The sequence below is a fragment of the Oncorhynchus keta genome, chromosome 31 (genome assembly GCF_023373465.1).
Source record: "Oncorhynchus keta strain PuntledgeMale-10-30-2019 chromosome 31, Oket_V2, whole genome shotgun sequence".
In the NCBI taxonomy this organism is placed as follows: Eukaryota; Metazoa; Chordata; class Actinopteri; order Salmoniformes; family Salmonidae; genus Oncorhynchus; species Oncorhynchus keta.
The window spans coordinates 1737768-1763230 of record NC_068451.1 but is presented as its reverse complement, the minus strand read 5'-3'; the positions used below and the strand labels follow the sequence as shown (position 1 = coordinate 1763230).

The 25463-nt window shown below is 48.1% G+C and overlaps 1 protein-coding gene across 7 annotated transcripts in view; it reads right to left on the bottom strand.

Moving 5' to 3' along the window:
• LOC118364187 (neuroendocrine convertase 1-like) overlaps positions 1-25463 on the bottom strand; it is a 153715-nt gene that overhangs the window by 52671 nt on the left and 75581 nt on the right. For all 7 annotated transcript variants that reach the window (XM_052489300.1, XM_052489298.1, XM_052489302.1 and 4 more), the window contains one exon: positions 1606-1643. In XM_052489300.1, coding sequence (XP_052345260.1) covers positions 1606-1643 — 38 coding nt within the window. The remainder of the gene's footprint in view (positions 1-1605; positions 1644-25463) is intronic.

The window sequence follows — 25463 nt, the reverse complement described above, 5'->3', positions numbered from 1 at the left end:
GGATTGCGTCCTACCTGACAGGTCGCTCCTACCAGGTGGCGTGGCGAGAATCTGTCTCCTCACCACGCGCTCTCACCACTGGTGTCCCCAGGGCTCTGTTCTAGGCCCTCTCCTATTCTCACTATACACCAAGTCACTTGGCTCTGTCATAACCTCACATGGTCTCTCCTATCATTGCTATGCAGACGACACACAATTAATCTTCTCCTTTCCTCCTTCTGATGACCAGGTGGTGAATCGCATCTCTGCATGTCTGGCAGACATATCAGTGTGGATGACGGATCACCACCTCAAGCTGAACCTCGGAAGACGGAGCTGCTCTTCCTCCCGGGGAAGGACTGCCCGTTCCATGATCTCGCCATCACGGTTGACAACTCCATTGTGTCCTCCTCCCAGAGCGCTAAGAACCTTGGCGTGATCCTGGACAACACCCTGTCGTTCTCAACTAACATCAAGGCGGTGGCCCGTTCCTGTAGGTTCATGCTCTACAACATCCGCAGAGTACGACCCTGCCTCACACAGGAAGCGGCGCAGGTCCTAATCCAGGCACTTGTCATCTCCCGTCTGGATTACTGCAACTCGCTGTTGGCTGGGCTCCCTGCCTGTGCCATTAAACCCCTACAACTCATCCAGAACGCCGCAGCCCGTCTGGTGTTCAACCTTCCCAAGTTCTCTCACGTCACCCCGCTCCTCCGCTCTCTCCACTGGCTTCCAGTTGAAGCTCGCATCCGCTACAAGACCATGGTGCTTGCCTACGGAGCTGTGAGGGGAACGGCACCTCAGTACCTCCAGGCTCTGATCAGGCCCTACACCCAAACAAGGGCACTGCGTTCATCCACCTCTGGCCTGCTCGCCTCACTACCACTGAGGAAGTACAGTTCCCGCTCAGCCCAGTCAAAACTGTTCGCTGCTCTGGCTCCCCAATGGTGGAACAAACTCCCTCACGACGCCAGGACAGCGGAGTCAATCACCACCTTCCGGAGACACCTGAAACCCCACCTCTTTAAGGAATACCTAGGATAGGATAAAGTAATCCTTCTCACCCCCCTTAAAAGATTTAGATGCACTATTGTAAAGTGGCTGTTCCACTGGATGTCATAAGGTGAATGCACCAATTTGTAAGTCGCTCTGGATAAGAGCGTCTGCTAAATGACTTAAATGTAATGTAAATGTAAATGCATGTAGCCCTGCTTCAATCTCTCTCTCAGGCTGTACATGAGTGCCAAACTACATGTTGGCCTGTTGGCTTTGATCTGAACTGTGGCTCTTGGATTCTAAATGATAGAAAGCAGTAGTAGCCAGTCAATTGTCTGGCACTCAGTCCACCACAGTGGCTCTACTCTTGGTGAGTTGGTTTAGTGTGAAGTTGCCATTGGTTAAGGTTGGGATTCGAGGAGGGGAAGCTGATCCTAGATCTGTGGCTAGGTTGAAACTTCACCTGAAGCAGTTAGCATTCGCTTCACTATAGCTTCATCGATTTGACATGGGTGTTTATCTATCTACTGTACAGCATTATCTACTGTATATACAGTACAAGTTGAACTCATTAATTGTGTAATGGCCCATTAGGACAGATGACATAGATGGTCAATCAAGTTCACTCACAAAGTTTCGATTCAGATCCAGGTTTGTATGATCCACACCTAAAGGGGAGGCAGGAAATTAAATATCAGTGTTTGTACATAATGAGGGATACAGGAACTAAAAGGAAACGTGATGAGTCTGGATGTTCCTCTATTCTCCCTTCTTCGAACCTGAAGGGATTGAAAAAAAATGTAAGCGGTTGGGCTGGGAGAGAGAAGAAAAGAGAAGGAGAGGACAGAGAAGATGGATAACACCTTGCCCTCTGTATCTCACTCTCATTTTGTCCCTTCTACCTGCATCCGTCCTTCCACCCTATTCTCCCTTTCAACTAGCTCTGATCCAGCTCCTAGGGAAATACAAATATGGGTTCTCTCCCTAGCCTCTTCCTCTCTCTCTCTCTCTCTCTCTCTCTCTCTCTCTCTCTCTCTCTCTCTCTCTCTCTCTCTCTCTCTCTCTCCTCTCTCTCTCTCTCTCTCTCTCTCTCTCTCTCTCTCATGTGGAACAAGCTCTCTACTAGGTCCTTTTTCTGCTCTCTCACCCCATTTCTCCCTCTTTTCCTCCTCCCTCCATCTCCCCTCCCTCTCCCCTCCTGTGGCTGAGCCCCTGAGGACTCTAGCTACACTTTCTCCATCTGTCTCTCTAGCTCTCCCTCCCTCCTCCCTCTCATCCCCATCTCTCCATCTCTCTTCCCCTCTTTCTCCTCTCTCCTCCTGTTGCAGGGCCCCTGTGGACTCTCTCACAGACAGGCGAATGGAGGCCCCAGGAGGGCTCAGCCCTCTCTGCCACACACACACACGCACAAACACGCTCACACACACAGGACCCACCAGCCCTTTGTCCCACGCAGGCTGTGCCGCCAGGTTGCCATGACTACCCGCCGTTGGACGAGGCGGCCTGATTGTGTTCATCTGTGGCGGGTTAGAGCCCGGGTGAGTACAAGCACGCCACGCCTGGCCCGCTCTGCACAACCTCCATCTCACTACTCTCTCTCTCTCTCTCTCTCTCTCTGTGTCTCTGTGTGTGTAAATCTTAGCCTCCCACTAAATATCTATATTTCCTCTCTGTCCTCCTGCTGCATCGTCCTTTCCTTTCTCCTCTCCCCCTAGTCTTGTCTTCCATTCTCCATTCTTGTCCTTCCTTTATTTCCTCTCCTAGCCCAAACAGCCAGCTTAATAGATCATGAAGAAATCGACCCATTGTCCTTTACACATATTAACGGTGAACTCCAAAACCCTACAGCACATCTACCTGTAGCAGAGGGAATGCATTCCTGTGAGCGTCACCCGTATAAAGTCTGGGCCCGTTCTCTGCGGTGTAGTGAATTACCACCAGGCTGCAGGTGGTAAAGGAGCTCGCCTTATTGACAAAGTTTAGCGAGCAGCATTTCTGTTCATGCGTCCAAGTGTGTGTGTGTGTGTGTGTGTGTGTGTGTGTGTGTGTGTGTGTGTGTGTGTGTGTGTGTGTGTGTGTGTGTGCCCGCGCGTGTGTCTGAGCCATCTTCACACTACTCTCGTCACCGCTAAAAAAGGTGACACGCACCGCTCACTGCTGCGGGGATGTCAGCAGGCATTAGCGTCAAGCCACCAAGGGAGGGGACACAGAAGGGCACAGAGGACAAAACCCACAGCCTCGTCCCGACTGAGGAGGCCCCCGGGCGTGGCCGGTGACAACAGTAACGATGATGGGATGTGGTGTGGTGGTAATCATCCTGATAATAGCCATGTCTAACAGGGCAGCCCTCTGCCAGCCTAATGAAGATCTCAGCAGCCACAGTGGAAATTAGCCGTCCAACACCGGCTGTAATAGGAGTGATGTGTGGATTGTGTGTGTCGGTGTGTTTTAGGATGGGGGGCTATGGGGAGGGGCAGCTGTGTGTGTGTGTGTTTGTGTGCGTGTTTCAGTGTGTGTGCGGTATCCAACGCTCCCTGTCACGAAGAGCTATTGTAACATCCTAAAATGGAGTTCGAGAAAAGGTGGGTCAAAGTACAAACGCACCGCACACTCAGACACCCACATCTCTCGCGTGCATATTCAAGTGCATCAAAGGTATACAGAGTCAGAGAGCAGACAGTCATGTCTCAGCTAGACGGAACACTGTAGGTGGTAAAGCAAATGTAAAAACAGACGGTGAATACAAATGCCTTGAACCTGAGTGACCCAGTCTGAAGCTTGCGTGTGTTGTGTGTGTGTGTGTGTGTGTGTGTGTGTGTGTGTGTGTGTGTGTGTGTGTGTGTGTGTGTGTGTGTGTGTGTGCGTGCAGCGGCAATACTCTGTCTCTTTGTGCCCTGTATTCATTGTGGACCTCAGGGTCGGACACACACAAATCACACATATAGATGCGTCAGAGGCCATTTTGCGGCAACAGTGAGCCGCGAGCAGCAGTGGCAATGAATACACATCCCTTCAGAGGAGACCAAACACACCTGGGTCTCACTTCCTGCTCTCACATTTGCCTGATTTTCCAAAGGATTCACGGTAAATAGGGCCAGCGAACCTCTTCCTTTCTTACAAACTTAACATGGCCATATTGCATTGGCGGATTGTGGCGTTTGTTGTATGTGTATGAGGTGGAGGATGTAGACATCTGTAAATGGCACTGAGGAGATATGGAAATTAAATGGTAATGATTTGAATAATGATCCATGTCCAACACCCCTAGCTATTTCTGTCTGTGAGTCTGTATACCCACTCACCTGTATTTAACCTGGTAGGTTACTATGTATATTTTACAATACAGACCTGGCAACGGAAGAGTGTCAACTTCGTCTGTGTCTAGTTCACGCAGTTTATCATTCTCAGTGTCTAAAGCTGGCTGTGTCTCACGTTGTCATATAATCCCACACTAATCCTGCTCTCGCCACACGTCTCTGAGAGAGTGTGTGTGTTAACGCAAGTGCATGTGTGTGCGGGCGAGGTGTGACGCTGTGGCGCTGGGTGAAGCTGGTGTTATCGTTGTGGCAGCGGTGGCGAGGGTGAGACTTCCTGCCCCCACACCTCCCTCTAATTAATCAGCGACGTCGTTAAGAGCGCCCGGGTGGACATGGAGACCTGCCCATAATTAGGGAGCTTTGTTCAGCGCTGGCTGTGAGGGGCTGTGGAGGGGCTGCAAAGGGGCGGGAGAGCAGAGCGTGGCACTTTGTGTGTGTGTGTGTGTGTGTGTGTGCGTGCGTGCGTGCGTGTGTGTGTGTGTGTGTGTGTGTGTGTGTGTGTGTGTGTGTGTGTGTGTGGAGGGAGGGAGGGAGAGAGAGAGAGAGAGAGAGAGAGAGCGTGGTGTGTGTGTGTATGAGTGAGGGTGAGTTGTAAAGTGGGACATTAGTATTCAGGCGGCTCAGAGCGCCCCTACCGTTTCCCTGCCTGCCTTCCCACAGACCCTCTCTCTCCCTGGACGCTGGAGGAGGCTGAGTGGGGTGGACTAATGTGGCGGTGGGGAGGGATCGGCAGTAGCTGATATCAACCATCCACAGCTTTATGTTTTCAACTAAGTGTATGTCTTGGCAGCATCATTTGTCCTTCAAAAATCCATATTTCAATGGCTTATAGTCATATAATGACATACATAACTGCATAACTGACCCTTTTTATCTATGGCCAACAGTGACAGAGTGTTACAGGTCTGTATTGCAGACCAATCTCAGCCAATTCAGCACACTGACATCATGGTCATATGTGGATGGATATAGGTGGATCACACGCAGAAGATTTGCTCATGAACTCCCACCCTGTCTCTCCTCCATGACTGTATTTCTCTCTGTTTCTCTCCCTACCTATCTCTTTCTATCCCGTCCTCTCTTTTTCTCCCCCCACTCTCTCTCAACCCTGGTTCTGCGTCTCTCCCCCCACTCTCTCTCACCCCTGGTTCTGCGTCTATCCCCCCACTCTCTCTCACCCCTGGTACTGCATCTCTCCCCCCAATCTCTCTCACCCCTGGTTCTGCGTCTCTCCCCCCACTCTCTCTCACCCCTGGTTCTGCGTCTCTCCCCCACTCCCACCCCTCCCTCTCACCCCTGGATCTGCGTCTCTCCCCCCACTCCCTCTCACCCCTGGTTCTGCGTCTCTCCCCCCCACTCCCTCTCACCCCTGGTTCTGCGTCTCTCCCCCACTCTCTCCCCCTGGTTCTCTCCCCCACTCCCTCTCACCCCCACTCTCTCTCACCCCTGGTCTCCTCTCCCCCCACTCCCCTCTCACCCCTGGTTCTGCGTCTCCCCCCCCACTCCCTCTCACCCCTGGTTCTGCGTCTCTCCCCCCACTCCCTCTCACCCCTGGTTCTGCGTCTCTCCCCCACTCCCTCTCACCCCTGGTTCTGCGTCTCTCCCCCCCCTCCCTCTCACCCCTGGTTCTGCGTCTCTCCCCCCACTCCCTCTCACCCCTGGTACTGCATCTCTCCCCCCACTCCCTCTCACCCCTGGATCTGCGTCTCTCCCCCCACTCCCTCTCACCCCTGGTACTGCATCTCTCACCCCTGGTTCTCCCCCACTCCCTCTCACCCCTGGTTCGTCTGCATCTCCCCCTCACCCCTCTCTCTCACCCCTGGTTCTGCGTCTCTCCCCCACTCCCTCTCACCCCTGGATCTGCGTCTCTCCCCCCCCTCCCTCTCACCCCTGGTACTGCATCTCACTCCCTCTCACCCCTGGATCTGCGTCTCTCCCCCCACTCCCTCTCACCCCTGGATATGCATCTCTCCCCCCACTCTCTCTCACCCCTGGTACTGCATCTCTCCCCCCACTCTCTCTCACCCCTGGTTCTGCCCCCCCCACTCCCTCTCACCCCTGGTTCTGCGTCTCTCCCCCCACACCCCTGGTTCTGCTCACCCCTCTCACCCCTGGTTCTGCGTCTCTCCCCCTGGTTCACTCTTCTCCCTCACCCCTGGTTCTGCGTCTCTCCCCCACTTTCTCTCACCCCTGGTTCTGCGTCTCTCCCCCACTTTCTCTCACCCCTGGTTCTGCGTCTCTCCCCCACTCCTCTCACCCCTGGTTCTGCGTCTCTCCCCCCACTCCCTCTCACCCCTGGTTCTGCGTCTCTCCCCCCACTCTCTCTCACCCCTGGTTCTGCGTCTCTCCCCCACTCCCCACCCCTGGTCCCCCCACTCTGCACTCTCCCCCACTCCCTCTCACCCCTGGTTCTCTCACCCCTGGATCTCTCCCCCCACTCCCTCTCACCCCTGGTTCTGCGTCTCTCCCCCACTCTCTCTCACCCCTGGTCTGCCCCCCCCACTCTCTCTCACCCCTGGTTCTGCGTCTCTCCCCCCACTCTCTCTCACCCCTGGTTCTGCATCTCTCCCCCACTCTCTCTCACCCCTGGTTCTGCTCTCCCCCACTCTCTCTCACCCCTGGTTCTGCGTCTCTCCCCCACTCTCTCTCACCCCTGGTTCTGGTTCTGCGTCTCTCCCCCCACTCTCTCTCACCCCTGGTTCTGCGTCTCTCCCCCCACTCTCTCTCACCCCTGGTTCTGCGTCTCTCCCCCACTCTCTCTCACCCCTGGTTCTGCGTCTCTCCCCCCACTCTCTCTCACCCCTGGTTCTGCGTCTCTCCCCCCACTCCCTCTCACCCCTGGATCTGCGTCTCTCCCACCACTCTCTCTCTCACCCCTGGTTCTGCGTCTCTCCCCCCACTCTCTCTCACCCCTGGTTCTGCGTCTCTCCCCCCACTCTCTCTCACCCCTGGTTCTGCGTCTCTCCCCCCACTCTCTCTCACCCCTGGTTCTGCGTCTCTCCCCCTGTATCTTTCCCTTTCTCTCCTCCTCTCCCTGTATTTCTCCTCTGCTCTCTTGGTGTCTGATCACAGTGGATGAGTGATTATGTTATTAAGGTTATTGTCATGTTCTGGGACATTACAGTAATAACAACAACAGTGGTGAGACGCAACATAGCGCACACTGCATCACACACATCACACCACACCACCATCTCTTACGAAACAAGCCCTTACTAAAGCAGCACTGTGATATCCTCTCCCTAACCACTGACCCCCAGAGCAATTAAGGAACACCCCACTGGGCACAGACATCAGTGATTAAGTTGTCTAATGTGGATTCAAGGTGAAATCAAACCAACTTGCAGCCATGTCACTGGACTTTGGTTAAAAGTTGGCTGGAAAATAAGACTTGACTCACAAAATGTGAGTCAATAATTTCCCCAATTGAATACAACATTGTCACATGGAAATCTTTTGATAGCTTGTGCTGGAATGACACGAACACAATGACGTGAAAACAATTGATTCAGACAGTTTATACCCAGAAGGATACCACTTCAACACTCAGCACCTCTACAATCAACTGATCCACTCATAATCTCCCATCAACACAACCAAGCATTTCCACCCAGCAGCAATATGGACAGCCGTCTACAGTACATGCATATCTCCCCCACTGTACAGTATAGCCTAGAGATCACCCCTGACTTCCATACTGAACACTGCAGCTCCCCGCTACTCAGGTCGCCGCTGCCTCGACCGCCGCGGCTTCGCTCTCATTCAGCTAATTGTATTCATGGCGAACCGTGTTGACAAATTCATTTTGAAATCCATTAGTCTCGTGACGTTGTTTAAACGATGCGCCCATTACTGTCCGTTGCTGTAACACCCCTGATTCACATTCTAATACCCTTCTGATAAATCCGTTTATCTGCGACACATTCCACTTGCCGTTAAGAGAGGAAATTAGGGAATTATTAACTGTGGTGTTCTGTCTCGTGTGTGAGAGAGAGAGAGAGAGAGAGAGGTAGTGGGAGGGTGAATACAGAAGAGGCAGACTAAGTGACTATAGAGCAGGTAGCAGGTAGGAGAAAAAAATAATGAAGGGAGAGAGGGTTGAATTAGTGAGAGCAGAGGAGGAGAGAAGGACAGAGAGTGAGGAGGGAGGGAAGAGGGGCAGAACAGATGAAGTGGCCTAAAATAAACCTCTTCTCCAAACTGCTCCTTCTTGTCATTACCTCCTACTCGTCCGCCCCTTCCACCTTCTGCTCATCCTTCCTCTCCGCTTCCTCATCCTGCATCTTCTCTTCCTCATCCTTCCTCCCCTCTTCCTCATCCTTCCTCCCCTCTTCCTCCCCCTGCCTCTTCACTTCCTCCTCTCCGTGCTCCAAGTACAGTACACTGCCTGCTGGTGTGTATGGGGGTTGTGTGTAGCCACATAGCCATGATTAGCAGCCTGTTTATGTTTCCCATCATAACTACAGGGCTTCAAGGGCACCAGCACTGGACACTCTGCTCCTAGAGAACATCTAATGGACACGTCCTGGTGTGCACCGCTGGTGCGCGTGTTTGTGTGCGCGCGTGTGTGTCGGGGGGGTGTAATCATGCCTCGCTATGGAGCGGGCACTTAATTAAGAGAGGGGGGGGGGAGCAGCTGGCAGGAGGTGTGAGGGCCAGGGAACATCTGCAGGAGGCCAGTACACCACACACACATGCACCACGCACACACATCCACACACAAACACAAACACATACACAGCCACTTGGCAACTCCCACCCAAGGGAACACACACGCACATCCCCCGCTACCATACCAGGGCACTGTCACCATGGCAACCCAGAACCAGCCATGTCACCCGTCACTGAGAGAGGGGTGACAGCGAGAGAGAGAGAGAGAGGTGGTGGCGGGGGGGGGGGAGAGAGAGAAGGAGAGGGGAGGCACTAAATGCTCTCCATGTCACTAAACATCAGTATGCTCCGTTCAAAGCAAAAGACAGAAAGAGAGAGTGCAGAGGTAGAAAAGAAGGATGCTGGAATTGCTGAGGCATGAAGTACTGGATCTAAGGAGGTTATGGGTTCAAAGGCCTTCAGTAACATCCAGTACAGATCCCTCTGAAGTCAGGGTCGTATGTCTTAAATAAATCAAGAGGTACTGCTTCATCCACACCCATTGATTTCCATGATACAGTTCAACATAATATGACACGGGTAAAGGGTTGAAGTTATAGTACACACACACACACAAACCGGCTGAAAATGGATAATATACATCTAGGTGTTTTTCTCTATGCATCGTGAAGACCGAAAGGCAGCTTCGGGTAAGGTTAAGGTGAGAGGTGTGAGTCTCTTTGTTGACAACTGTTGGTACGCAATCTCTAAGCCTTGAGGTTGTGCTTGTCTTGAGTCAGATACCTCATGAGGAGCTGCAGACCATACTATTTACCACTACAAACCGATGATGACACTGAAACTGCTCTCAACGAGCTGCATATCCGTAAGAAACCAAGAAAATGCACATCCAGAGCAGCGCTCCAAGTGGCCGGTGATTTTAATGCAAGGAAACTGAAATCTGTTTTTTCCCCCTCATTTTTACCAGCAGGTCACCTGTGCAACTAGAGGAGACTAAAGTCTAGATCACCTTTACTCCACACACAGAAACGCATACAAAGCTCTCCCTCGCCCATTGAGGAGTTTACCACATCAGTCACCGGCTTCATTAATGTGTGACGATGTTGTCCCCACACGTACATATCCCAACTAGAAGCTATGGATTACAGGCAACGTCTGCACTGAGCTAAAGGTTAGGGCTGCCGCTTTCAAGGAACGGGACACTAATCCGGACTAATCTCCCTGACCCCGTCTGTAATACCTACATGTTTCAAGCAGACCACCATAGTCCCTGTGCCCAAGAACACCAAGGTAACCTGTCTAAATGACTATCGCCCCATAGCACTCACATCTGTAGCCATGAAATTCTTTGAAAGGCTGGTCATGGCTCACATCAACACCATCACCCCAGACACCCTGGACCCACTCCTATTTGCATACCACACAAACAGGTATACAGAAGACGCAATCTCTATTGCAATCCACACTGCCCTCTCCCAACTGGACAAGAGGACCACCTATGTGAGAATGCTGTTCTTTGACTATAGCTCAGCATTCAACACCATCGTGCCTTCCAAGCTCATCACAGCTGGGACTGAACCCCTTCCTCTGCAACTGGATCCTGGACTTCCTGACATGCCTACCCCAGGTGGTGAGGGTAGGCAACAACACATTTACCATGCTGACCCTCAACACGGAGGCCCCTCAGGGGTGCGTGCTTAGTCGCCTCTTGTACTCCCTGTTCACCCACGACTGCGTGGCCACGAAAAGACTCAAACACCATGGTTAAGTTTTCTGAAAACACCACGGTGGTTGGCCTGAGACGGCCTATAAGGAGGAGGTCAGTCACCTGGCAGTGTGGTGCCAGGACAACAACCTCTCACTCAACTTCAGCAAGAGAAAGGAGCTGATGGACTATGGGAAACGGAGGGCCGAGCAACCCCCCATCCACATAGACGGGGCTGTAGTGGAGCGGGTTGAGAGATTCAAGTTTCTCTAAAGAATTATCATGGTCCACACACATACACAGTCGTGTCATTGGCCCACAGGTATTCATAAAGTTCTACAGCTTTACCATTGTGAGCATCTTGACTGGCTGCATCAACGCTTGGCTTGGCGACAGCTTGGCTACGATTTACTGTTGATGTAAAAGCCCCTAAATAAATAAATCCAAAATAATTTTGCGATGTGGTAGTTGAGGTGTTTTTAGGATTTCCACACGTGGAGAACGTTTGTTAGCAGGGTTCTTCCCAAAAATGGGCCCTATAAAAATGCATTTCATGCAATTCCACGCCATTTACATGACAGAAGACATTAGTTGAATCTTTTTTAATACCACACACGAAATGAGTGGCTACTCTGACACTGACAAACTGAGATCAATCTGGTGGCGCAGCGGTCTAAGGCACTGCATCTCAGTGCAAGAGGTGTCAATACAGTCCCTGGTTTGAATCCAGGCTGTATCACATCTGGCCATGATTGGGAGTTCCATAGGGCAGTGCACAATTGGCCCGGCGTCGTCTGGGTTTGGCTGGAGTAGGCCGTCGTTGTAAATAAGAATTTCTTCTTAACGTACTTGCCTAGTTAAATAAAGCTTCAATAAAACATTTAAATAAATTAACAATATCCCAGGCCAATGAAGTGGCAAACAGATACAATAATAACAAATATATATATATATTTTTTTTTAAATATATATATAAAGGCAACATATAAAGTGTTGGACCCATGTTTCATGAGCTGAAATAAAAGATCTCTGAAATGATCTCTGAAATGTTCCATATGCACAAAAAACGAATTTCTCTCAAATGTTGTGCAAAAAAATTGTTTACATCTCTGTTAGTGAGCATTTGTCCTTTATGAAGAACATATATCCACCTGACAGGTGTGGCATATCAAGACGCTGATTAAACAGCATATCATTACACAGGAGCACCGTGTGCTAGGGACAGTAAAAGGCCACTCTAAAATGGGCAGTTTTGTCACACAACACAGTTCCACAGATGTCTCAAGTTTGAGGGAACGTGGGAGTAGAATGCTGATTGCAGGAATGTCCACCAGAGCTGTTGCCAGAGAATTGAATGTCAATTTCTCTACAATAAGCCGCCTCCGACGCCATTTTAGACATTTCGGTGGCTTGATGGTGTCATCTACGGACAACAAACACAATTGCATCTTATCAATGGCAAATTGAATACACAGAGATACCGTGATGAGATTACCGCCATCACCTCAGGTTACAGCATGATAATGCACAACCCTATGTTCCACAGATCTGTACACAATTCCTGGAAGCTGAAAATGTCTCAGTTTTTCCATGGCCTGCATACTCACCAGACAATTCACCCATTGAGTATCCAGCAACTTTACACAGCCATTTAATAGGAGTGGGACAACATTCCACAGTGTCACGACTTCCGCCGAAGTCGGTCCCTCTCCTTGTTCGGGCGGCGTTCGGCCGTCGACGTCACCGTTCTTCTAGCCATCGCCGTTCCACCTTTAATTTTCCATTTGTTTTGTCTTGTCTTCCCACACACCTGGTTTCAATTCCATTTGTTACATGTTGTGTATTTAACCCTCTGTTTCCTCCATGTCCTTGTCCGGAATTGTTTATTGTCGTGCTTGTGCTCGTTATGCTGGTGTGTATAACGGGTTTTGTTTACCCATTGTTTTATGGTTCTGTTTACGGTGGTTTTGTTTATTAAACTGCTCCGTTGGAAATCGTTTTTTTTTGCTCTCCTGCGCCTGCCTTCTCTGCCGCCAGTACACACCCCCTACACACAGGCCACAATCAACAGCCTTATCAACTCGAAGGAGATGTGTTGCGCTGCATGAGGCAAATGGTGGTGCCACCAGATACTGACTGGTCTGATCCAAGTCCTTACTTTTTTAAAAGGTATCTGTGACCAACAGATGCATATCTGTATTCCCAGTCATGTGAAATCCATAGATGAGGGCCTAATGAATTCATTTCAAGTGACTTCATTTCATTATATGAACTTTAACTCGATTTATATATTGTATTTTTACATTTTTTTTACTGGGATTTATATATTTTTTCAGTGTTAGTTAGCTGAATATTCAGGGCCTACATACAGCTAAACACCGCTGCCCTACTGATGTACTTGCCTGTATCAACCCGGTGACAGGACTGGCTAATCTGAGAGGTATTCCCCAAGTTTCACACCATCAAACATCGACAACACCAAACATATATCTGATGTTACCTTCTTTCCTTCACCTCTACATCAGCAACGTTTGCAAAGTGCAAGGACGTGTCCTAATCCGTATCACCACACTACATGACTAAAAGTATGTGGACACCTGCTCATCGAACATCTCATTCCAAAATCATGGGCATCAATATGGAGTTGAATCCCCCCCTTTGCTGCTATAACATCCTCCACTCTTCTGGGAAGGCTTTCCACTAGATGTTGGAACATTGCTGAGGGGACTTGCTTCCATTCAGCCATAAGAGCATTAGTGAGGCACTGATGTTGGGCGATTAGGCCTGGCTCGCAGTTGGTGTTCCAATTTATCCCAAAGGTGTTCAATGTAGTTGAGGTCAGGACTCTGTGGAGGCCAGTCAAGTTCTTCCACACCAATCTCGACTAGGGCTGTGGAGGTCACAACATTTTGTCAGCCAGTGATTGTCAAGCATATAACTGTCGGTCTACCGGTAACTGACCGTTAATTTGAACATAAACACATCTCCTGGCTTCCACACATGCAGACCTTTGGAGCATCTACATTGTAAAAAGTCTAATAAATCCATGTAATATAGCCTACACTTTCACAATAAATACATTATTTATTTTAGACAGGTCTAAAGAGGCATGATATGAAGAAAATGTAGTTATTTCAGAAGAAAAGTATACCATACTCTGAGTTGTCCTTACGTTAGGTCCTGATGTGGCTATGCCAAATGGCTGTGGGCTTCACTAGTTCACTAGCAGACAAAATTTGCTTTGAATTCCGTGGCATTATTTGATATTATTTTATAGCATGAAGAATACAATTGAACGATTTGAGGGAGTGGGCACACGCAGCTATTCTGTGTTGAGTGGTTAACAAAGAAATAGGTACTCCTATATACTTAATTTAGAGTTATTAATGTAATTTTAGTTGTTCTACAAACGTTGGACTATATGTTTTGATTTGAAATCCATTGTAAAGGCTGCATGATGAGACTAATGATGATTTGAAAAAAAGTCAGTTGAAAGCCATGAGCTCTGCTTTGTTTTTTTTTGCCCAGGCTGTGCACACTTCAATAGTCTCACATTTCACGGCGGCATCCCCTTTGTGGCCTTAATGCAGACTAAAAAAATCCATGCCTTTTGCTGCTTGGGAGTGCTGCGTTGTGCCCTTCTCCTGGGAATGTTCTTCGCCCAGCATACACCCCTCCAACCAGACATGCTTTGCCTACTCATTTGCTGGATGCAGAGTTCAACAGAGTTCAAGTGAAGATCAAGCAAATCATAGAGAAAGCAGACTGAATTGCAGGGTCATCAAGTTATAGCAGCAATCTACCTCACCAAGCAAAGTGAGAAGAATAAGAGCACCACATTGAAGCTGCCCAGCAACACCCGTTGGGGTGGTGTTGTCATCATGTTTGACAGTCTCCTGGAGGGGAAGGAGTCTCTCCAAGAAATGGCCATATCACAGTCTGTCGATATTTACAGCCCCATCAAGAAGATCCTCCTGGATGATGTATTTTGAGAGAGAGTGGTAAGCAGCCTGAAACTCCTGAAACCAATAGCAGTAGCCATTGCTCGGATTGAGGGAGACAATGCCATCCTGTCTGATGTTTAGACTCTGCTGCAGATGTAAGAGAAAAAAAATCTGTACTGTCCTGCCCACTTCACTGCTGCTCCAAGCAGAGGAAACTGCAGTTATGAAATACATCAAAAAGCGTGAAGACTTCTGCCTGAAGCCCATACACGCCGCAGAGTACATGCTGGACCCCAAGTATGCTGGCATGAGCATCATGTCTGGTGCCGAGATCAACAAGGCCTATGGTGTCATCACTACCGTGTCTCGCCACCTTGGCCTGGATGAGGGCAAGGTTCTTGGCAGTCTGGCAAAGTACACTTCCAAGCAAGGGCGTTAATTCCCATATATTCCCGTTAATTCCCAGGGAAAGTTTCCACCTCTGACTATTCCCCAAAATGTGCAACCCTAGTCTCAAGAAACATCATCAGGGTGCGTGAGCATGTGTGTGCATACGAATGCATATCTATGTACACAGAAATGCTGTAGGACATAAGATTTATATTCATTAATCAATATCAGGGCCACATATGAAATGCAGAGTATTGATCCCCAGCTCCAGCCTAGAGTACGCAGGTTGAACTCTGACCCCATAAAAATATAATATCCTTCCATAAAAGCAAAAGTGTCCCACTGGACCTGGCATAAATGGCACTATACTGATAGCTAACCAAATACCAGCTAGTCAAATACATGGCCTTAAATTACTGTTGGGTGTGGCGGCTAAGAGTGAGAATGTGTGTGTTTGTAATGTTCCAAGACGTTCAAACTAGTTTCAAACTAAAATTTGGTATATAATAATATTTTATATTTCTCCCCAAATCTTTTGATCTCTGTGCATTTACAAACAGTTCTAAACATCTCAGCATGGCATTCTTTAGGGAGCTACCATTCTGTGTATTGGAACTTTGTGTGTATGTGGGTTCACTGTATCCCTCATTATAATCACTGTATGATCTCGATAGATAATAATTGAATGTTTTTTTGCCGCCTTTAATTTGTTGCTCTATTTATCCAAGACCCTTACTAGTGATATACAGAGTCAGTCGGTTTGAGAAACACAAATAAGAAGCAGATGATTATTAATTTAGGGCACTTACTGCTGATAATAATAACTGTGCGTGTGTGTGTGTGTGTGTGTGTGTGTGTGTGTGTGTGTGTGTGTGTGTGTGTGTGTGTGTGTGTGTGTGTGTGTGTGTGTGTGTGTGTGTGTGTGTGTGTGTGTGTGTGTGTGTGTGTGTGCGTGCGTGCGTGCGTGCGTGTAATAAACATGCTCTGGTTCCAACCAGATTCAGCATTAATGATTGACTCAGATCAACCCCAGCAAAGATATTGAATACTCTGTCTGCTAAATAATGTAGTGGGTGGGGCCTGTGACATTCCCTCCCAGACCAGAGGTTTTAGAAAAAGAGAGAGAGAGAAAGAAAAAGAGAGAGAGAGAGAGAGAGAGAGAGAGAGAGAGAGAGAGAGAGAGAGAGAGAGAGAGAGAGAGAGAGAGAGAGAGAGAGAGAGAGAGAGAGAGAGAGAGAGAGAGAGAGAGAGAGAGAGAAAGAGAGGGAGAGAGAAAGAGAGAGAGAGAGAAAAAGAGAGAGAGAAAAAAAGAGAGAGAGAGAAAAAGAGAGAGAAAGAGAGAGAGAAAGAGAGAGATGGAAACCTTGGGTATTGACACTGTGGCAAGTAACACATTTCACTCATGGGGCACAAGGGGCTCTATGTATGTGTGTGTACATGTGTGTGTGTGTGTGTGTGTGTGTGTGTGTGTGTGTGTGTGTGTGTGTGTGTGTGTGTGTGTGTGTGTGTGACTACCAATGTGTGTCAGTCATCAATAATGCAGTCCCCTGGTTATACCCTCATCAAAGGCCATGTTCCCAGATGTTCTAGTGTTCTACATAATGAACACACAGCTAAGGAAGAAACCGTAAACATGCTCATACAAAAGTTACTCCAGCAAAAAAAGAAACAGAATAAACTCAGAGCTCCTACAGCAATGTACTGGTCAACATGATGTATAAGGATCTTCAAACAAATGAAAAAGAAATGGAGCAAAACCCATTCCAGTACCACACAATGGAGAAGTACGGTCCAGAGAGCGCTTTTGGCCACAGTCTGTTTCATGAACTCCTCTTGACGCACTTAACAATAAAACGGTTACTCACCAACATGACAGTACTGAAATGGATCATTCATTCACTTGGATATGCTGATCATGTTGAACTGCATGAGTTAAATATAGGTCATCATGTTGAACTGCATGAGTTAAATATAGGTCATCATGTTGAACTGCATGAGTTAAATATAGGTCATCATGTTGAACTGCATGAGTTAAATATAGGTCATCATGTTGAACTGCATGAGTTAAATATAGGTCATCATGTTGAACTGCATGAGTTAAATATAGGTCATCATGTTGAACTGCATGAGTTAAATATAGGTCATCATGTTGAACTGCATGAGTTAAATATAGGTCATCATGTTGAACTGCATGAGTTAAATATAGGTCATCATGTTGAACTGCATGAGTTAAATATAGGTCATCATGTTGAACTGCATGAGTTAAATATAGGTCATCATGTTGAACTGCATGAGTTAAATATAGGTCATCATGTTGAACTGCATGAGTTAAATATAGGTCTACTCCAAAACCAAGGAGGCAAGAATCTATTTTCAGATTCGGTACTATGCAACTTTGTCGACATAGGTTGTGTAAGGCACGCACACGCACGCGCGCACACACACACACACACACACACACACACACACACACACACACACAGACACACATAAACATACCGTACAGTCACGTGCTCAGATAGGAGTCTACATGTGCTTAGCACATGCCCCTTTGCCCTCCCACTCACCAAGTGCCCTTTTGGGTGTTGGTATAATTTTGGTATACAGATTTTGTCATTGTTGTTCTAAACCCATTGCCCGCAAGTCGATGTGGTCAAGTTCGCCACCCCTTACCCCCACCCTGTCTGTTGGTTGTGCATGTTGGTCTGCTCTGTACAGAGCTTGCGCGCGCCCGGGTTGAGCCTGTTTCCCAGTCTGCCCTGTACAGAGATTGTGCATGCCCGGTATCCAAACATGTACGACTGGAGATGCAGTCCCCGGTTGAGTGTATGTAGCTAGCTACCTAGTTTAAATATCAACAGTACTGCCACATTAGCATAACATTTGATTAACACTTGAAAACACTTGATTTACATCATCATTAATGTTCGGTCTGGTTGGCTGATACGCGCAGCAGCGAGAGGCAGAAAGGCATGAGCGGATTCATCTGACTCAACTTGCACAGGTGTGTCAGGGCAGCAGCAACGCAGGTAGTCTAGACTCCAGCTGACGACCATATTCTAAAATATCCACACAAGCCGGCAGCCAGCCAGCCATATACCAAGAGTTAGAATATTCTATTATATTGTGAAGTTATTTAAGAATTGAAGAGCATTAAAGATAAAGCACAATCACTGAAAAAAAAATCAAGCCACCTAACAGATTTCCACAATCATCAACATGAATGATCAGACAACCCTCTTTTCCCGATGTCAATCATGTCTATAACTACATTATTCTTTTACACTACAGAGGCAGTTGGTATGTTATGAATTTCGAGAAAATATTCTGAAAGGGTGCGCCCTTTTTTACATTTTGAGCTCCCTCCCCTGAAAGGTCGGTACGGCCTGATAATGTACACACACACACACACACACACACACACACACACACACACACACACACACACACACACACACACACACACACACACACACACACACACACACACACACACACACACACAAGAAAATGGAAACACACAAGCACACAGATGTAAAACGAGACACGAGAGAGATATAAACACACATAAAAGAACACACACACACACACACACACACACACACGCACGCACGCACACACACACACACACACACACACACACACACACACACACACACACACACACACACACACACACACACACACACACACACACACACACACACACACACACACACACACACACACACACACACTAGTACACTAGGGTGCTTTACCATGGCACAGCTCTCATTAAAATAAAAAGCCTGCTGAGCACTTTAAACACCATTAGGAAATGCCATAAATACACAGAGTACTTCTCAGTGCACTTGAGCACTGCTCCCGGGTCCCATTGTTCAGCATAGAGCTGAATGACTGTGGTCCACTCACTTAAGACCCTGACACTACACACTCACAAAATACACACGCACGGCCAGTCAGCTGGACGCGTGTTTGCCTGCCTGACTCCAGATATATGTTAACAAATGGAAAGGTTTCATACACTGCAGTGTTATACACTGTGTTACCACACTGAGACAGAATTCACAGAATGCTGCATTAATCAGGAAGGTGGCGTACACGCCTATAAACTGTATGTAAACTTAATCTACAAAGATGCTGACGTGGGATTTCAATGAAGGATGAGGAGGAGGGGGCCGAAGAGGAAACCAATCCTTGTGATCAGGAGACCGAACCCACCCCCCCCTCATTTCTGTCACACATGATTGCCCCGGAGATATCCAACACATGTCGCACATCAGCACGCGTGTAGTGCATACCTAACGACCATGCATGATTTAAGAGGCCCAGGCTCTGTCATTACAGCAGGGTCACTGTCAGGGGCTCGGGGGTGTCAAGGGGCCAGGACAGGGCCAGGGGGGAGCTGGGGGTCCCAGGACAATCCATCACTGTCGATAGGCTAATACCCATGGGCTGGGGAGGAAGGATGTGTGTGTGTGTGCGTGTAGATGGTATGTGTGTGAGTGCACATGCATGCGTGTGTGTGTGTCTGGTGCCCACCAGTGTAAATATAGTAGTGTAAATAGGACAGGTTCAGTGTCAGGAGCAAGGACATGGGTTGACAGTCTGTCTCTAGAGTCTTAAAGTCTGTCAATAGAGCAAGGAGTGATATGGGGTTGCTCCTGGGTCAAACCAATGGCAATATCTGCTGTCATGCACACACACACACACACACACACACACACACACACACACACACACACACACACACACACACACACACACACACACACACACACACACACACACACACACACACACACACACACACACACACACACACACACACACAAAAGGAGCCAATAACTGCAGTCATTGAGCTAGCCAGGTCCAAGTTCTGAAAATGATCCACAATTAACCCCTTCAGCCCCCAGGGATGAGAGGATGCTCTTTAGGAACCACTAACGAGGCTAATGTGGCTGATGTGGAAACAGTGGCTGCAGTAATGAGGCTAGTCAGCCTGGCTGTGTTACTGTGTGGATAAGTCAGCTCACAGAGGTATGTGTGCGTCTGTGCATGCGTGCATGAACACATTTGTGCCTGTGTGTGTGTGTGTGTGTGTGTGTGTGTGTGTGTGTGTGTGTGTGTGTGTGTGTGTGTGTGTGTGTGTGTGTGTGTGTGTGTGTGTGTGTGTGTGTGTGTGTGTGTGTGTGTGTGTGTGTGTGTGCGCGTGCGTGCGTGCGTACGTGCATGTGTCAATTCTTTGTTTAGGCCCCTGTCATAATACTGTAACACAAAAACATCCCAGTCTACAATTCACATTCCTGTTGGCAGAATGGGGAAAATGGAAGGCTGTAGAAGGTGAAAGGGATGGATAAACACAGCAACCATGTGGTCAGAATGAACCTGTATTTCCCCCCTCTTTTTCCCATCAGAGCCGTTGTCGGACGCAAGTGTGCGTGAGTGCGGAGGCGAACGGCGAGAAAATAATTACCCTCGGCCTCCTCCAGCTGGTTTGTTCATAAACACGCAATTAGGATTTCACCGCAGTCCATTATACACAAGCGACTCGGGGGCAGAAAAGCAGCGCCGCTGCACGATCATTGAAAACATCTTAAACACTCTCGGCTCGGCTAATACCTTTGCGAGAAATTCAATTTTCTCATTTGCTTGGCAGCTCCTCAATAAGAAATCAATTATGCCTTAAAAATACCAGCAAGAGTCTGCAGCGTGTGTCGTATCAAGTCAATGGCGTGGCCGTAGGGTTTGGCCTGTGGCGTGTGTCACCACAATTGATTGAGTCCATTGACACTAATAAAAAAACAGACCCAAGTGAGCTCGTGAGATACAACACTAGGCTCGGAACTGCAACACGGATGCATAGATATACAGTATAATTATATCAGGGTATGATCGAAGGTCCTCCAAACCAATAAACTATCACAGGGCGCTGTTGTGTACGCCCGCACGCACACACGCACGTACCGTTGCCACCCAGCCACACGCACATTTGGCTAAAGCCTCTGTACTCTGCAATCACTCCCACATTTTCCAAGTCCTTCTCCTGTTATCTCTCTCAATCGCTCCTTCTAGCGCTTACACTCCCTAAATCCCACCAAAAAAACAGGCATATCCCCGTCCATCTGTGCCCATAGAGCTTTATACCCCACTGGATGTCCCCTGTTCATCTCACCACCCGATGACAGTCACTCAAAGATGACATTGTAATCGAGGGACTCCACTTAGCCAGGCTGAATGGGGTGACGGCCAGTGTCCTGGAGTGTGGAAGGCCAGCATGGTGAGCACCACACTGCAAGAGGAAGGATTGAAGCCAACTGGGGTGTGGGGGGTCAAAGGGTGACTGGAAGCAGGGCACATATCAGGAAGAAGGAAGAGGCTTGGGGAGAGGACATGGGGAGTCTTCCCTTAGTCCTGCCAACAAACTGCAACTGGGCAGGGTTTGGTTTTGTAGTACCTTCCCTTTTAACTGACCCGGACTCATGCCTCTTGTAGAACAGCAAAACGCTACATTTGGTGAATAACGTCCGTGCAGGCACAGAAGACTGACCGTCAAACAGCTATTTTGTCATTTTTACAAGAGAGAAATAACATAGTGCTTTAGCTACAAAGGTTTAGGGAAACCCACTTCAGAGCATCTGGAGGTATAGTAGTTTAACTTATCAAAATGAGATGGTGTTTCTTACATCCACATTCACATTCTCACCTTCCCCACATAATCACATTCACTGAGGCATGCATATAGTCAGAGAGACTTTGACGGCTGACATGAATTTAAACTCTTGCTTCCTCTGGTGCCCCCTGACCACAAACCCCAGTTACTTTTTGAGTAAGAACATTCTCAGTGTGAGGGAGCATTGAGACAGAATGCCAGATGCAGTGGTGTAAAGTACTTAAGTAAAAATACATTAAAGCATTGCTTTTTTTTTAGGTATCTGTACTTGACTATTTATATTTGACGTTCCTGTCTTGCAGGAAATCACGCACAGAACGAGCAGTATGGCTGGTGGCATTGTCATGCTGGAGGGTCATGTCAGGATGAGCCTGCAGGAAGGGTACCACATGAGAGAGGAGGATGTCTTCCCTGTGAAGCACAGCGTTGAGATTGCCTGCAATGACAACAAGCTCAGTCCAATGAGGCTGTGACACACCGCCCCAGACCATGACGGGCCCTCCACCTCCAAATCGATCCCGCTCCAGAGTACAGGCCTCAGTGTAACGCTCATTCCTTCGACGATAAACTCAAATTCGACCATCACCCCAGGTGAGACAAAACCGTGACTCATCAGTGAAGAGTACTTTTTCCCAGTCCTATCTGGTCCAGCAACGGTGACATTGTTGCCGGTGATGTCTGGTGACATCACCGGCATAACTCAGGCAGTTGTTGTTGCCATCCTGTACCTGTACCCGTCTGCAGTCCTCATGCCTCCTTGGAGCATTTAATTTTTATTTTACCTTTATTTTACTAGGCAAGTCAGTTAAGAACAAATTTTTATTTTCAATGACGGCCTAGGAACAGTGGGTTAACTGCCTGTTCAGGGGCAGAACGACAGATTTTGTACCTTGTCAGCTCGGGGATTTGAACTTGCAACCTTTCGGTTACAAGTCCAATGCTCTAACCACTAGGCTACCCTGCCGCCCCAAGCATGCTTGAGGCACGTTTACACAGATGAGCAGGGTCCCTGGGCATCTTTCTTTTGGTGTTTTTGAGAGTCAGTAGAAAGCCCTCTTTAGTGTCCTAAGTTTTCATAACTGTGACCTAAATTGCCTACCGTCTGTAAGCTGTTACGGTCTTAACGACCGTTCCACAGGTGCATGTTCATTAATTGTTTATGGTTCATTGAACAAGCACGGAAAACAGTGTTTAAACCCTTTACAATGGAGATCTGTGAAGTTATTTGGATTTTTATGAATGATCTTTGAAAGACCGGGTCCTGAAAAAGGAAAGTTCCTTTTTTTGCTGAGTTTATATAAATATATGCCATTTAGCAGACACTTTTATCCAAAGCGACTTACAGTCATGCATGCTTACATTTTATGTATGGGTGACCCCGGAAACGATCTCTAGTCCCCCTCTATTACCCCAGCATGGACATTCACAGAGTGTGTGTTCACACACACACACAAAACACTACATCTGCCAAATAATTTGAAAGAGTGTGGAGTACCTGCTGGATGCTACCCCAACAAAAATACTTCAGAAATATGAAATACTCTGTTTCAGTATATGCAGCAAAAGATGGACCCCTTGAACTTTTCCAAACCAAAATGCACTTTCTGTATCAACACATGCGAAGTTAACACATCTCCCACCTTATCCGCATGGAGGATAAAACCCCACATCCTGGGCTATGGATCTCTCTGAAAACTGGAAGTATGGCGTGGATGAGATGTGGCCCCCAACTGATCCACCCCCCTTCCCCCAGCGATCGATGCACTCCTTCAGCCTGGCCTCACATCAAAGCCCCCTCCTACTCCCCTCACCCTTCCAACCTCCTCGCTGGAGGTTTGGCGGATCTACAGGTAACCTTTTCTCTTTCATTCCACGTCGTCTCTAGCAGCACTTCCCTCCCTCTGCTGCCTTCTCAGAGCCGGTAGAAGCATCAAAGAGCGCCTGGGTCCTGCCAGGCCCCCCTGCTAGGCACCCTACCCCAGCCCCCCTGCCAGCACAACCCCCACCCACCCCCTCCCACCCCTGCCAGGCCCCATCCGCACCACCCCACACTGGCTACACATACTGTAAACAACAAGCTGTCAAAAGGGCTCAAGTGTGCGTGCCTCCTAGCGTGACCTATGGAGCAGCGATCTGACTGTACCGCAGGGAAAGCAGGGCTCTGACTGTGCTCTATGGGAGAACATGGGTTTGACTGTGCTCTGCTCTATGGGAGAACATGGGTCTGACTGTGCTCTGCTCTATGGGAAAACATGTACATAACTGTGCTCTAACGGGAAACATATACATAATTTTGCTCAATGAGGAAACATGTAGCTGTGCTCTATGGGGATGAATACATTTGACTCTGCTCCATGGAAAGCAAGTAGCTGTGCCCTAAGGAGAAACATGTACAGTAACTGTGCTTTATGGTTAAACATGTAGCTGCGCTCTATGGGGAAAATGATATTTGTGCTCTATGGGGAAACATGTAGCTTTGCTCTATAGGGAAACGTAACTGTGCTTTATGGGAAAACATATAACTGTAATCTATGAAAATCGAGTCTGACTGTCCTCTATTGGAAAACACATTCCCGACTTTGCTCAACATAGAGAAACATCAGTAGAATATGCAATGGAATGATTGAGTAGTGAGTGACATCCTATCGAGCACTTTGCAACCTGAAAAATAGAATAAAAAAGACTGTGACTGAAACTCAGGGTGAGTCTTAAATGGTACCCTATTACATTTACAGTGCACTACCTTTGAGCAGGCCCTAAAGGGCTCTGGGAAATAAAAAAAAGAAGAAAAGTGCACTATATTGGGACTAGGGTGCCATTTGGGTAGTAGCCTCAGATTCCTCAGACTGACAGTAACGTGAAACTGTCTGTCTTTTAACTTCAGATGTCAGACAGACAGACAAACAGAATACAGCACTACCACAGAGACTCTAGCTCTCCAGACAAACCAACTACAGGTTCCTGTTTCATATTGTATGTCTCAGACAAGGACTGGAGCATGGGAAGTGACATGTTTGTGCCGGGGGCGAACATCAAACACACACACCGGCGACTCAGCCAGGTTCACAATGTAATTACAGCCAGAGAGAGAGAGAGAGAGAGAGAGTGAGAGAGTGAGAGAGAGAGAGAGAGAGAGAGAGAGAGAGAGAGACAGGGCAAGGGGAAAGGGAGTCACTTACTTCTGATGGCAGCCCCACTACAATGTCACATTGACATTGAATGAGAGTTAGTCTGTAAAAATAGTGACAGACAACTACATCGTGGACATGTTTATGCTGCGGTTGTTGGGTATATGGGAATGTGTATAAGCCCAGTCCTGAAAAGCAATTATTGGCTGTTCCATTGGTGTAATAGATGAAGTAGTCTCTTGTGACTAGAATGTTAATGGTTCTGGGTTCCAAAATTATGGATGGAGTAACATGAAAGGAGATCATCAATATCAAATGACTATTCTCCACTCCGTTCTACGACGTGAGAAATTATGTAAGAATGCCGTTCATTGACCACAGCTCAGCGTTCAACACCATAATCCCCTCCAAACTCATCGCCAAGCTTGGAACCCTGGGGCTAAACACCTCCCTCTGCAACTGGATCCTGGACATTCTGATGGGCCTCCCCCAGGTGGTGAAGGTAGGAAACAACACATCTGCCATGCTGACCCCTCAGGGGTGTGTGCTTAGTCCACTTCTGTACTCCCTGTTCACCCACGACAGTGTGGCCACATACAACTCCAAAATCATCATCATGTTTGCTGACGACCCGAAGTTGGTCGGCCTGATCTCTGAGGATGATAAGAGACCTAGAAGTGTGTTGCCAGGACATCAACCTCTTCCTCAACGTGAGCAAGA